This window comes from Microcaecilia unicolor, chromosome 12, assembly GCF_901765095.1.
Source record: "Microcaecilia unicolor chromosome 12, aMicUni1.1, whole genome shotgun sequence".
Classification (NCBI taxonomy): Eukaryota; Metazoa; Chordata; class Amphibia; order Gymnophiona; family Siphonopidae; genus Microcaecilia; species Microcaecilia unicolor.
In genome coordinates, this window is record NC_044042.1 from 5,797,664 (window position 1) to 5,810,548 (window position 12,885).

A 12,885-nucleotide genomic window follows, 5' to 3' on the forward strand; every position below is an offset into this window, starting at 1 on the left:
CGACCTGCCGGTCGGAGGGAGGTTAAAATTCTTTCACCAAAGGTGGCCTCTCATAACCTCCGACCAGTGGGTTCTCCAAATAGTGCGGTGCGGATACGCCCTGAATTTGACCTCCCTGCCTCCAAATTGTCCTCCGGGAGCTCAGTCTTTCAGCTCCCATCACAAGCAGGTACTTGCAGAGGAACTCTCCGCCCTTCTCAGCGCCAATGCGGTCGAGCCCGTACCACCCGGGCAGGAAGGGCAGGGATTCTATTCCAGGTACTTCCTTGTGGAAAAGAAAACAGGGGGGATGCGTCCCATCCTAGACCTGAGAGGCCTGAACAAATTCCTGGTCAAAGAAAAGTTCAGGATGCTTTCCTTGGGCACCCTTCTGCCAATGATTCAGAAAAACGATTGGCTATGTTCCCTGGATTTAAAGGACGCATACACTCACATCCCGATACTGCCAGCTCACAGACAGTATCTCAGATTCCGCCTGGGCGCACGGCACTTTCAGTATTGTGTGCTGCCCTTTGGGCTCGCCTCTGCCCCACGAGTGTTTACAAAGTGCCTCGTGGTGGTAGCGGCCTACCTACGCAAGCTGGGAGTGCACGTGTTCCCATATCTCGACGATTGGCTGGTCAAGAACACCTCGGAGGCAGGAGCCCTCCGGTCCATGCAGTGCACTATTCAACTTCTGGAGCTGCTGGGGTTTGTGATAAATTACCCAAAGTCCCATCTCCAGCCAACTCAGTCTCTGGAATTCATAGGAGCGCTGCTGAATTCCCAGACGGTTCAGGCCTACCTTCCCGAAGCGAGGGCCACCAATCTCTTGGCCCTGGCTTCGCAGACCAGAACGTCTCAGCAGATCACAGCTCGGCAGATGTTGAGACTTCTGGGTCATATGGCCTCCACAGTTCATGTGACTCCCATGGCTCGTCTTCACATGAGATCTGCTCAATGGACCCTAGCTTCCCAGTGGTTCCAAGCCACCGGGAATCTAGAGGATGTCATCCGCCTCTCCACCAGTTGCCGCACTTCACTGCTCTGGTGGACCATACGGACCAATTTGACCCTGGGACGTCCATTCCAAATTCCGCAGCCCACGAAAGTGCTGACGACGGATGCATCTCGCCTGGGGTGGGGAGCCCATGTCGATAGGCTTCACACCCAGGGTCTGTGGTCCCTCCAGGAAAAGGATCTGCAGATCAACCTCCTGGAGCTCCGAGCGATCTGGAACGCACTGAAGGCTTTCAGAGATCGGCTGTCCTGCCAAATTATCCAAATTCGGACAGACAATCAGGTTGCAATGTATTACGTCAACAAGCAGGGGGGCACCGGATCTCGCCCCCTGTGTCAGGAAGCCGTCGGTATGTGGCGTTGGGCGTGTCGGTTCGGCATGCTTCTCCAAGCCACGTACCTGGCAGGCGTAAACAACAGTCTGGCCGACAGACTGAGCAGAGTCATGCAACCGCACGAGTGGTCGCTCCATTCCAGAGTGGTACGCAAGATCTTCCGAGAGTGGGGCACCCCCTCGGTGGATCTTTTCGCCTCTCAGACCAACCACAAGCTGCCTCTGTTCTGTTCCAGGCTTCAGACACACGGCAGGCTAGCGTCAGATGCCTTTCTCCTTCATTGGGGGACCGGCCTCCTGTATGCTTATCCTCCCATACCTTTGGTGGGGAAGACCTTACTGAAGCTCAAGCAAGACCGCGGCACCATGATTCTGATAGCGCCCTTTTGGCCCCGTCAGATCTGGTTCCCTCTTCTTCTGGAGTTGTCCTCCGAAGAACCGTGGAGATTGGAGTGTTTTCCGACTCTCATTTCGCAGAACGACGGAGCGTTGCTGCACCCCAACCTTCAATCCCTGGCTCTCACGGCCTGGATGTTGAGGGCGTAGACTTCGCTGCGTTGGGTCTGTCTGAGGGTGTCTCCCGGGTCTTGCTTGCCTCTAGGAAGGATTCCACTAAAAAGAGTTACTTTTTCAAGTGGAGGAGGTTTGTCGTTTGGTGTGAGAGCAAGGCCCTAGAACCTCGTTCTTGCCCTGCACAGAACCTGCTTGAATACCTTCTGCACTTATCAGAGTCTGGCCTCAAGACCAACTCAGTAAGGAATCACCTTAGTGCGATTAGTGCTTACCATTATCGTGTGGAAGGTAAAGCCATCTCTGGAGAGCCTTTAGTCGTTCGATTCATGAGAGGCTTGCTTTTGTCAAAGCCCCCTATCAAGCCTCCTACTGTGTCATGGGATCTCAACGTCGTCCTCACCCAGCTGATGAAACCTCCTTTTGAGCCACTGAATACCTGCCATCTGAAGTACTTGACCTGGAAGGTCATTTTCTTGGTGGCAGTTACTTCAGCTCGTAGGGTCAGTGAGCTTCAAGCCCTGGTAGCTCATGCTCCATATACCAAATTTCATCACAACAGAGTAGTGCTCCGCACCCACCCAAAGTTCCTGCCGAAGGTGGTGTCGGAGTTCCATCTTAACCAGTCAATTGTCTTGCCAACATTCTTCCCCAGGCCGCATACCCGCCCTGCTGAACGTCAGTTGCACACATTGGACTGCAAGAGAGCATTGGCCTTCTACTTGGAGCGGACACAGCCCAACAGACAGTCCGCCCAATTGTTTATTTCTTTCGACCCTAACAGGCTAGGGGTCGCTGTCGGGAAACGCACCATCTCCAATTGGCTAGCAGACTGCATTTCCTTCACTTACGCCCAGGCTGGGCTGACTCTTGAGGGTCATGTCACGGCTCATAGTGTCAGAGCCATGGCAGCGTCGGTGGCCCACTTGAAGTCAGCCACTATTGAAGAGATCTGCAAGGCTGCGACGTGGTCATCTGTCCACACATTCACATCTCATTACTGCCTCCAGCAGGATACCCGACGCGACAGTCGGTTCGGGCAGTCGGTGCTGCAGAATCTGTTTGGGGTGTAAATCCAACTCCACCCTCCAGGACCCGAATTTATTCTGGTCAGGCTGCACTCTCAGTTAGTTGTTCTTCGTAGGTCAATTTCTGTTGTTCCCTCGCCGTTGCGAGGTTCAATTGACCTGGGTTCTTGTTTTGAGTGAGCCTGAGAGCTAGGGATACCCCAGTCGTGAGAACAAGCAGCCTGCTTGTCCTCGGAGAAAGGGTATGATACATACCTGTAGCAGTTGTTCTCCGAGGACAGCAGGCTGATTGTTCTCACCTACCCTCCCTCCTCCCCTTTGGAGTTGTGTGTTTCATCTTTTGCTAGTCATTCAACTGGCGGGAGCGGTCGCGCACGGGCGGGAAGACGGCCGCGCATGCGCGGTGGGCGTGCCCTGCGTGCCGACCGTCCCGCGAAGCTTCTTCCGGTTGGTGGGGGCTGCCGCGGACGTCAACCCAGTCGTGAGAACAATCAGCCTGCTGTCCTCGGAGAACAACTGCTACAGGTATGTATCATACCCTTTTTCATACGATATTGTTTACTCTTTTTGGGTTCTGATTGTGTCTTCTACAGTAGACTGACCATAACCTCTTTTTTTTTTTTTTTTTTTTTTTCCGTTTTTTTCTCCGGAAGGCTCTTGTTAGCTTTTTGCTTGGTTTGCTACATTGGCATTCTGTGACTTTGATATAAAGCGGCTCTGCCGTTCTCAAGTGTTTGCAATTTGGGAGTTTCTGGTATGCCTTTATTGCCCCTCTTTTGTTTACCTACTCAGTATGTAATTTTCTAGTAAATTAGATTCAGGATGCGTTAATTAATAACTTAAGCTGTAAGCATATATCTGCTATTTCTTTTCTATTAGATTGCATACAATCAAACATAAAAGACAAGTGACCGACTCACCCGCAAATGCGCAGTAGAGACTTCCCTCTCTGTCCCGCCCTCGCGTCAAGACGTGATGATGTCAGGGCGGAACAGAGAGGGAAACGGACGCTGCCGGGCTGCAGCTGGAGAGCCTGGAGACGAAGGAAAGGAACATCGCTGGCGCACCAACCTCCCCCCTCTCCCTCCCCCCTCCGCATCGGGCCCCCTGCACTGGCATGACAGCGCCTCTCACCTCCGTGTGGAAGCGCTGCAGGCAGCAGCAGAACGATCTGCTGCTGCCTGCAGCGCTTTCACATGGAGGTGAGAGGCGCTCTCATGTCAGTGCAGGGGGCCTGACACGGAGGGGGGAGGGAGCGGCGGCGAGGAAGGGTAGCTGGACATGGGGGGAGGGCAGGGGAGAGAGGAGGGTTGCTGGACATGGGGGGAGGGCAGGGGAGAGAGGAGGGTTGGTGGACAGGGCGGGGAGGCCAAGGGAAAGAGGAGGGTTGCTGGATATGGGGGGAGGGTAGGGGAGAGAGGATGGTTGGTGGACGGGGGGAGGCCAGGGGATACAGGAGGGCTGCTGGACATGGGGGGAGGGCAGGGGAGAGAGGAGGTTTGCTGGACATGGAGGTGAGAATTACAAATCTCGCCTGTTTTAACGGGCTTAACGGCTAGTGTGTATATATAGCATATGAGGTTCTTATGGCACCTGTTTTCATGGTTGCTATTTATTGTAATCCTAATTACTTTTACTGATGGAATATTTTAAGTCAATTTTTGGAGCATATTTTATGCTGAATTTAGTTTTGTTTGAATCTTTGTAGTATACCTCTTATGTGTTCATTTTTATGTGGTTGTATATTTACATTATATACGTATATACTTAATGTTTATTTATATGTAGACTATACAACTCGTGAAGCAGTCAGTCAGTCACCAAAACGCGGCTCAGTGTCCTTTATCTCCATTTTCCTCCAATAAATTTTCAGTGCTACTTTCCGCTGGGACTTTTCTTCTTTCTCGGATGGCCATTGTCTAATCCAGTGGTTCCCAAACCTGGACTTGGAGGCACCCTAGCCAATCAGGTTTTCCAGTTGCCCAGAATGAATAATCAGGAGAGGCCATGCATACATTCATTCTGGGCATCCTGAAAACCTGACACGGCTGGGGTGCTTCCAGGACCGGGTTTGGGAACCACTGATCTAATCCCCTATTTTATTATGGTGTGCAGTAGTGCACGAGCACAGGCTCTAGACGAGTGACTGGCCTTGGGTGGGGTGTGATGATGCCTCGTTCCCATTCTTAAAGAAGTCATTCAGACATAGAGCTCCAGCCTAGAGTCATTTGAAAGACTTTTTCCAATTCTGCTGCAGCTTTTAAGGGACCTTCTGTAAGCTGGTGATTCATTTCCAGCGACTTGGAAGTTCTGCTTCTAATGTAAGTGGGTGATGCCTTTTGTTTTCTCTTGTCTGCCTGCAGCAGTCCACACAGGTTCCCCAGACGCCACTGCATACCAGCCGGGTACTGAAAGAGGAGAAGGACTTGTGGGAGGATGTGAAGGTAGCTGGATTCCTTGATTTCTATATTTTTAGGAGATTTCAGTTGCTTTCGTTTTAACATGAGGCATCACATACCACAGACTTTGGTATATTTTATCCTAGGTTTGCTCTTTGATACCCGAAGCTTCTCGTGCTGTGGTTTAGTGTCACATTGTGTATAATTAGTATCTGGGGTTTAGACTTAACGATGTGCTGTGCAGAGATGTGGCCCAGCTCTCACAACAATTCAGCACGTTTTTCAATGCTAAAGGGTATTATTATATTGTATAGGATCCGTCAGATACCTCTGTCACCACCACACAGGCTAGTAACGTGAGCCAGGCACTTCTGTGGTGGGCAGATATTCCTCATTTGATCTATCTAATTTTCTAATCACTCTTTAATGTAAGCTCTTTTTTTAATATATATTCAAACTGAAGCACTTAGCTTTTAAAACGTAGCATCATTATATACTCCTTCTTCACATTTCAAACTGCTTTAGCAGACCGATCACTCATCTCGGAGATCATATTACCCACATGAATTCACGTTTCGCAACATGGAAAAGAAAGCAGGAAGTTGTTTCCAGGCTCGATTGAGGAGATATACCTTGAGACAGCACTAGTTGCAAAACGTGAATTCATGTGGGTAATATGATCTCCAAGATGAGTGATCGGTCTGCTAAAGCAGTTTGAAATGTGAAGGAGGAGTATATAATGATGCTACGTTTTAAAAGCTAAGTGCTTCAATTTGAATATATATTAAAAAAGTATAAAAAAAATGGAGCTTACATTAAAGAGTGATTAGAAAATTAGATGGATCAAATGAGGAATATCTGCCCACCATAGAAGTGCCTGGCTCACGTTACTAGCCTGTGTGGTGGTGACAGAGGTATCTGACAGATCCTATACAATATAATAATACCCTTTAGCATTGAAAAACGTGCTGAATTGTTGTGAGAGCTGGGTAATATATGCATGAAACCCACTCTATTGAAATATTGATACTATACTTATTGGATGTGCACAGGAGGTCTGGGTCTTGTAACATTCGGAGGTTCTTATTCCTCTGCTTATAAGCAACAAAAACATTGATCCCAGTGTTGAATAAAAATGAGGGCAACACAGGCTTAGCTGGATTGACTTTGCGTACTAGACAAAAGGTTATGAGAACCTTTGCAGTCTGCCTATAACTGGTCTTCACTCTTTTCTGTTTTGCACCTCAGGAGGAGATGACCAGCGCTTTGGCAACTATGAGGGTTGACTACGAACAAATAAAAATTAAAAAGATAGAAGACTCGTCAAACCCGCTGCTCATGAAGAGACGGAAGAAAGGGACCCTTCCCGGCCAGGCCGTCAACCATTGAACTTAACTACCTTGGCAACCCTTCACTCACCAAATCCACCCTGCTATTTTACAGAAGCAATAACCATGAAGTGAATTTTATTTGTGAGGGAAAAACTGTGGTAATCATGGCCCTGGATCTGAGCCCATTCTGGTGGGCTTGCTTTCCCGGCTCCTACTGAGCCTGTGGCCTTCACAGAATGAGGATTTTTTTATTTTAGTTTTGGTTCAGACTCCCAAACGAATGGGACCGAAAGCTGAAATAACTGCTTCTCAGGCCCTGCGTGTACCTGCTGTGATTTTAAACTGTACCTTTTTATATATATATATATATATGAGACGTATTTTTTTAAGCTGCTCTGTGGAAATGAAACACTGTGTTATCATCTGAAAATGTCCTCAAATAGTTAATTTTATAAGAATGAGACCTTTTGAGTTTACACCTTTTGTTGCTGCTCAGGTTCCTAATGAAAAATTGCTTTAAATAGAAACAAAATCTCCATTAAATGTTTCCTTGCTGCCTGTGGTATTGGCTGTGGATCGAAAGCTTGAGCTGTTTCCCAAGTCGGATGGTGCAATTGCTGTCTTTTTTATGCTGTTGTGGAAAGGGATCTCCAACATCCATCTTGTTCCTCACTGGCCTGATTTACAGCAAACTGGCAGGAGTTCGAGCAGCTGAAAGGTCTTATTCTGTGCTGGAGGGGACATTTTCGGTGCAACAGACGCTATGCAGACCTTCAGTAGCAACTTGGGGGTTGTGGGAAGAGGGAGCGGATATAGGAATAATGTATTATGTAATTTTTTTTTTTTTTTTTAATATATATGTATTCATGGCCAATGTGGTGTTAACCTTCTGCTCCCTCTGTCCTATTCATATGCTGTATATTAAAACAGTGTTTGCTCCGGGCATTGGGCACTGCAGGGCATTTTAAGGACTGGTGGCTGGAGAAATTGCCCATTTTCCTGAAGACGTATTTTAGACATAAGTCACAAGTGTGGTGGTTTTTTTTTTTTTTTTTTTTTGTACCAATTTTAGCCTGCAGTGGAAACCCGTGGGGCACACACATGGGTAGAACTGTTGGTGTGGCCCAATTTTAGTGCCTATACTGTCTGATGCAGCAGCCAGAAAAGGCTTTCTGTCTCTCAGCTGCAAGCTAAGACACACCTCCCCTCTCCCCATCCTCCGTCACACACACGTGCCTTTTTTTTTTTTTTTTTTCTTTTTCCAATGGCAATCCTGAGTACTACCCAGGAACGAGATGAGCAACTTGTTCACGCTTCCCTGTTGAGTGGCGCTGATATTAGTAATAAAGCGTGTGCCACAAGCGAGAAGTGTGCAGACAAAGCTGTGCCTACAGCCAGTGCTAATACACCCTCCCTTCTCACACTTGCATCTCAAACGTAGAGGACTTTAACAAAGCAATAAATGTATGTTTGTCTGGAAGCTGGTTCCACGCTTTTCAATGTCCTATCAATGTACTGTTGAGCTGCAAAAATAAGTAAATGTTCTATTGGGAATGAGTTCAGTACGTGCTGTAAATAATTTGCTTCCCCCACGTTTCCTTCTGTGGCTTCTCCAGAAGTTTGCCACAAGGGGCGTCCGGTGCACATACTTCAATATTTCAACACTGCAGTGCAGGCTTCGTGTTTTCTCAGGCTGAGCAGAGCTCAGAAGAGGGGTGTGCTCTTTCGAAACGTGCCTGGCAGGCCCTGCCCTCTCCCAGTCTTCAGGCGACTTTTATATTCACGCTTACCCTGTGCAACTCGGGTGGTTTTGTGCAGTATTGATACTTCCCTGCCTCTGCCCTGCAAGCACGTACCTGCTCAGGTTACTTGCCACAAGGCCGTGATTTGCTGTGTTCTTGCTCCAGTAGCTATGAAGCAGCCTAACTGTGGCCAGTATTATCCTTTTTTGACACCTTTCATATCTTTCCACCTTTTAGACTGGGTTCTGTGACATGCGCTGGTTTCTAACCTTTTGCCCAAAGAACTGTGAGTGTATTAGTGCCTCCCTTTTAGAATTCTTTGTAGTTTCACCAAATGCCAAAGATGAGCTTAGGGGGAGAGAGGTAACACAGCCCTCTTTTGAATTCCGGATAGCTAGTGTCTTGGAAAGGTGCATAGTAAGATTTTGTAGCTCTGCTGGGTAAACGGAGCTGCTTGTGCTGCTCTGAAGTGCATTCAACTTGTCAGTGTCTAAAAGATGATTTGAATTTCAGACCCAACTTCAGGAGCCCCGTTGTGAGGCCTGCTCTGTACCTAAGAGGTATTTTAGGAAGCAGGGATGTGGGCAGGAGGGGGTGGTCCAGACCATCGTTTTCAGGTGTTTGCTTTCAGAGTCCTCGCACCAGATTTCACTGAACTGCAGGTAGTTTTACCCCTGAATGACTGAAAATTCACAAACTTGTAAATTGGAGAACACCCAACTCTTTCCCTCCCCCCCCCCCCCCCCCCCCCCCTCAACAGAAAAAAATCCTGCACCTTTTTAAATGAAATGGAGACATTTTCCTGTGGTAGAGCAGTTAATCAACACCACTTGTAGTCCACTGTGGGTTTCTGTTAACTTTTTAAATTGTGTTTTAGTGGTTTTACAACTATTTTTAAGGTGTTTTAAAAATTAAGTGTTGGTGTCCTTAATCATTTTTTTTTCTGGTTTGTGTAAATGCCCAAAGTGATTATCTCTCTTAGTTATTGTGATGTTCAACTATGAAACCAACTCTAGCAATTAAACTTTTCCTCTTGGACAGTAACAGTCACTAAATGGAAAGACTGTTGTTCTCATGCACTGTGTGACAAGACAATGTGTGTGTTTATTTGCCAAAGAGTTTAAATTTCCTTTTTTTTTTTTGTGTGTCCCAATACATCAGCTGTGGAGGAGTGGCCTAGTGGTTAGGGTGGTGGACTTTGGTCCTGGGGAACTGAGGAACTGAGTTCGATTCCCACTTCAGGCACAGGCAGCTCCTTGTGACTCTGGGCAAGTCACTTAACCCTCCATTGCCCCATGTAAGCCGCATTGAGCCTGCCATGAGTGGGAAAGTGCGGGGTACAAATGTAGCAAAAATAAATACCAGTTTCATGTTTCTCAGTCTATGACTTCAGATTCTTGTTTCTCAGAGACCAGAGATTACTGTGCTCAATTCACTCCTCAGCAGGTTGGTAGGGCTTAACTTTTTCCCAGCAAGGAAAGCACTCTGTAAGGCAAGAGTGTCTCTCATACTAGAGATGCCAAAATTGAACTGGAAGGGGAAGGTGGGGAAATAAGTATATGTTGGAAGGAAGGGAGAAGGTTCATCTGGTAGTAAGGAAACATTTCAACCAAAACCAACTTTAGGGTAAACCTGGTAGGACTAGGGTATAAGTACTGGCCGTCTCCCTAGGGAGCTCTTGTTAGAGCTGATGGTGGAGAGTTTTGCAGAGCAGACAACACTTGAGGCCTGAGAAGTAGCTGGCCTGGTCTCCTCAAGGCCTGATATTTTGCTACCTGTAGTGTCAGCAGATCGTTTAGAAAGATAGAGCTCCAGCAGTCAAGTTCTCTTCGGTTTGATGTTTACTTTTCAAACTTCGTATTCTATCCTTGATAGCAGCTAGTGTCTGCTGCTACTCATTGAAATCTTCTCCATCCATGACTCTCCCAAATGCAGCAACTAAATAAATAAATAAATCTGACCTTTAAGGGCAATTTTTTAAAATTAAATACCCACAGGCCCCTAAAGATTCTGTTGAAATGTGGAGTCTGGGCTTGATTTTTTTTTAAGCTTGGTTCTTTCTCCTTAAAGTAGGAGTTAACAAAAGGGTGGTTGCAGGCTTAGGCTCCCCAAAGCCCGTTGGGTTTTCAGGATGTCCATGCAGAACTTCTCATGCTTATTCAGTATGTGCAAAATGTGATCCTGCACATTTATGGGATATCTTGAAAATCGGTGCTGGAAGTCCTGATGCATGGTCAAAGCAAGCGGCGTCACCAGGACTATGGTGGGAAGCGCTACCCCAGCGGTTTTGAATCTTGGGTAGGCGAGATAGGGGGGAGCTCAAAATACCACAAATCACTCTGTATTTGCAGGATTGACTGAAACTTTTTCCCCTTTCTCTGCATGAGATACAGCTGCTGCTTAACTTGAGATGTCTGAGCTCCGTGTTTAATTTTAGGTGCTGTTTTTATTTAGGGAGCTAACTAGTACTGATCGTCTAAAGGGCCTTGTCTTATGGGATGGTGTAGTAGAAAGGCCACACTGGTGTACGTTGGTTCTATTCTGTGCCTCTCAAGTCCATCATAAGCCATATGTCGTGGGGAGGCAACAAAACCGATAGGGAACACTGGTGCCTGAATATTGCAATGTATTACTAATCTTGTATTTTAAGGTTTTTCTGCCCAATTTGACCCAAATCAGAGTCAACTGTTTCAACTTAAACTGTCATATTCTGCCCAGAATGCATTTTCCAATCAGATTGTAGTAAAAACATAATTTTGTATGATCAATTGTTTTACTAAAGCGGTTTTACTACTGGAAATTGTTGTACTTTTCTTTGTTTTAGTAATGAATGGTGGTGCGTGGCATTTAGGAGAGTTGGCAGAAGCCGTGCATGGCTTTAGGGTGAATGGGATGCGATTCGTGTGGATGACGCAAAACAAAATGTTACAAGGTATTTGTGCTGTTCACCAGCATTTTTCTGTAATTTTGTGTCTATGCCTCATAAGTGGAGGAGTGGCCTAGTGGTTAGGGTGGTGGACTTTGGTCCTGAGGAACTGAGTTCGATTCCCACTGCAGCTCCTTGTGACTCTGGGCAAGTCATTTAACCCTCCATTGCCCCAGGTACAAATAAGTACCTGTATATAATATGTAAGCCGCATTGAACCTGCTATGAGTGGGAAAGTGTGGGGTACAAATGTAATAAAATAAAAAATAAAATAATCCAACCAGAGAACCTACTTACTGAGTTTCAGAGAATGTATTGTGCTGATTGCAGGACGGTTTGCTTGGGTGCTCTGTGTGCCTGCATCACAAATCAGTGCTGAAGTATATGGCAGAATTCAGATTTGTAGCATGGAAGAGACATAATAATAATCTACGGTGATGCCCCTGGTTATATGATCTTCCGGCCAGGAATAGTATCAGCTCATCTCGTACCTATATGAATCTTCACTATCCTAATTGCATTGGTCTTAAATGTAAGATGTTCTGGGCGTCCAGTTTCACCTACTTAAGTATGCAAATGTGGAATTCGTTACCAAAAAGTGAAAACGACACATGACCATCTAGAATTCGGTCGAACTTTAAAGACCTATCTGTTTTGTAATTCTGCTTAGCTGCTTCAACTCTGCACTGATTTAAAAGACAATGTTATTTCTCATTTCTTTGTCATTTATTGTTTCCCATCTACCTTCTCTTACCCTATTTCTAATTGTATTTGTTTAACACTGACCCAATACGGTGCCTTGTAAGCCACATTGAGCCTGCTATGGTGTAGGGAAAATGGGGGTTACAAATACTGCAAAGAAATAAATGTTGCTTACCTGGAGCAGGTGTGTTTTCTGTAGCAGGCAAGCATGCGTGGGATAAGCATAAAGGAATCCTGTGCAGAAGGAATGGATACTCAGGAGCTTAGTCGAGATCGGGTGGCAGAGCCGGTGGTGGGAGGCAGGGCTGATGGTTGGGAGGCAGGGACAGTGCTGGGCAGATTTATATGGTCTGTGCCGGGGCTGGTGGTTGGGAGGTGGGGATAATGCAGGGCAGACTTATACGGTCTGTGCCAGAGCCGGTGGTGGGAGGCGGGGATAGTGCTGGGCAGACTTATACGGTCTGTGCCAGAGCCGGTGGTGGGAAGCGGGACTGGTGGTGGGAGGCGGGGATAGTGCTGGGCAGACTTGTACGGTCTGTGCCAGAGCCGGTGGTTGGGAGGCGGGGATAGTGCTGGGCAGACTTATACGGTCTGTGCCAGAGCCGGTGGTGGGAAGCGGGACTGGTGGTGGGAGGCGGGGATAGTGCTGGGCAGACTTGTACGGTCTGTGCCAGAGCCGGTGGTTGGGAGGCGGGGATAGTGCTGGGCAGACTTATACAGTCTGTGCCAGAGCCGGTGGTGGGAAGCGGGACTGGTGGTGGGAGGTGGGGATAGTGCTGGGCAGACTTGTACGGTCTGTGCCAGAGCCGGTGGTTGGGAGGCGGGGATAGTGCTGGGCAGACTTATACAGTCTGTGCCAGAGCCGGTGGTGGGAAGCGGGACTGGTGGTGGGAGGTGGGGATAGTGCTGGGCAG

At 47.4% G+C, this 12,885-nt stretch overlaps 1 protein-coding gene across 1 annotated transcript in view; it reads left to right on the top strand.

Annotated features, from left to right (window-relative positions):
- The window catches only part of MAPKAPK2 (MAPK activated protein kinase 2), a 64,131-nt gene extending 54,713 nt beyond the window's left edge, over positions 1 to 9,418 (top strand). Inside the window, exons 9-10 of the mRNA XM_030220990.1 lie at positions 5,235 to 5,315; positions 6,519 to 9,418. Coding sequence (XP_030076850.1) covers positions 5,235 to 5,315; positions 6,519 to 6,659 — 222 coding nt within the window. The 3' untranslated portion in view covers positions 6,660 to 9,418. The remainder of the gene's footprint in view (positions 1 to 5,234; positions 5,316 to 6,518) is intronic.
- Positions 9,419 to 12,885: the final 3,467 nt, after the last annotated feature.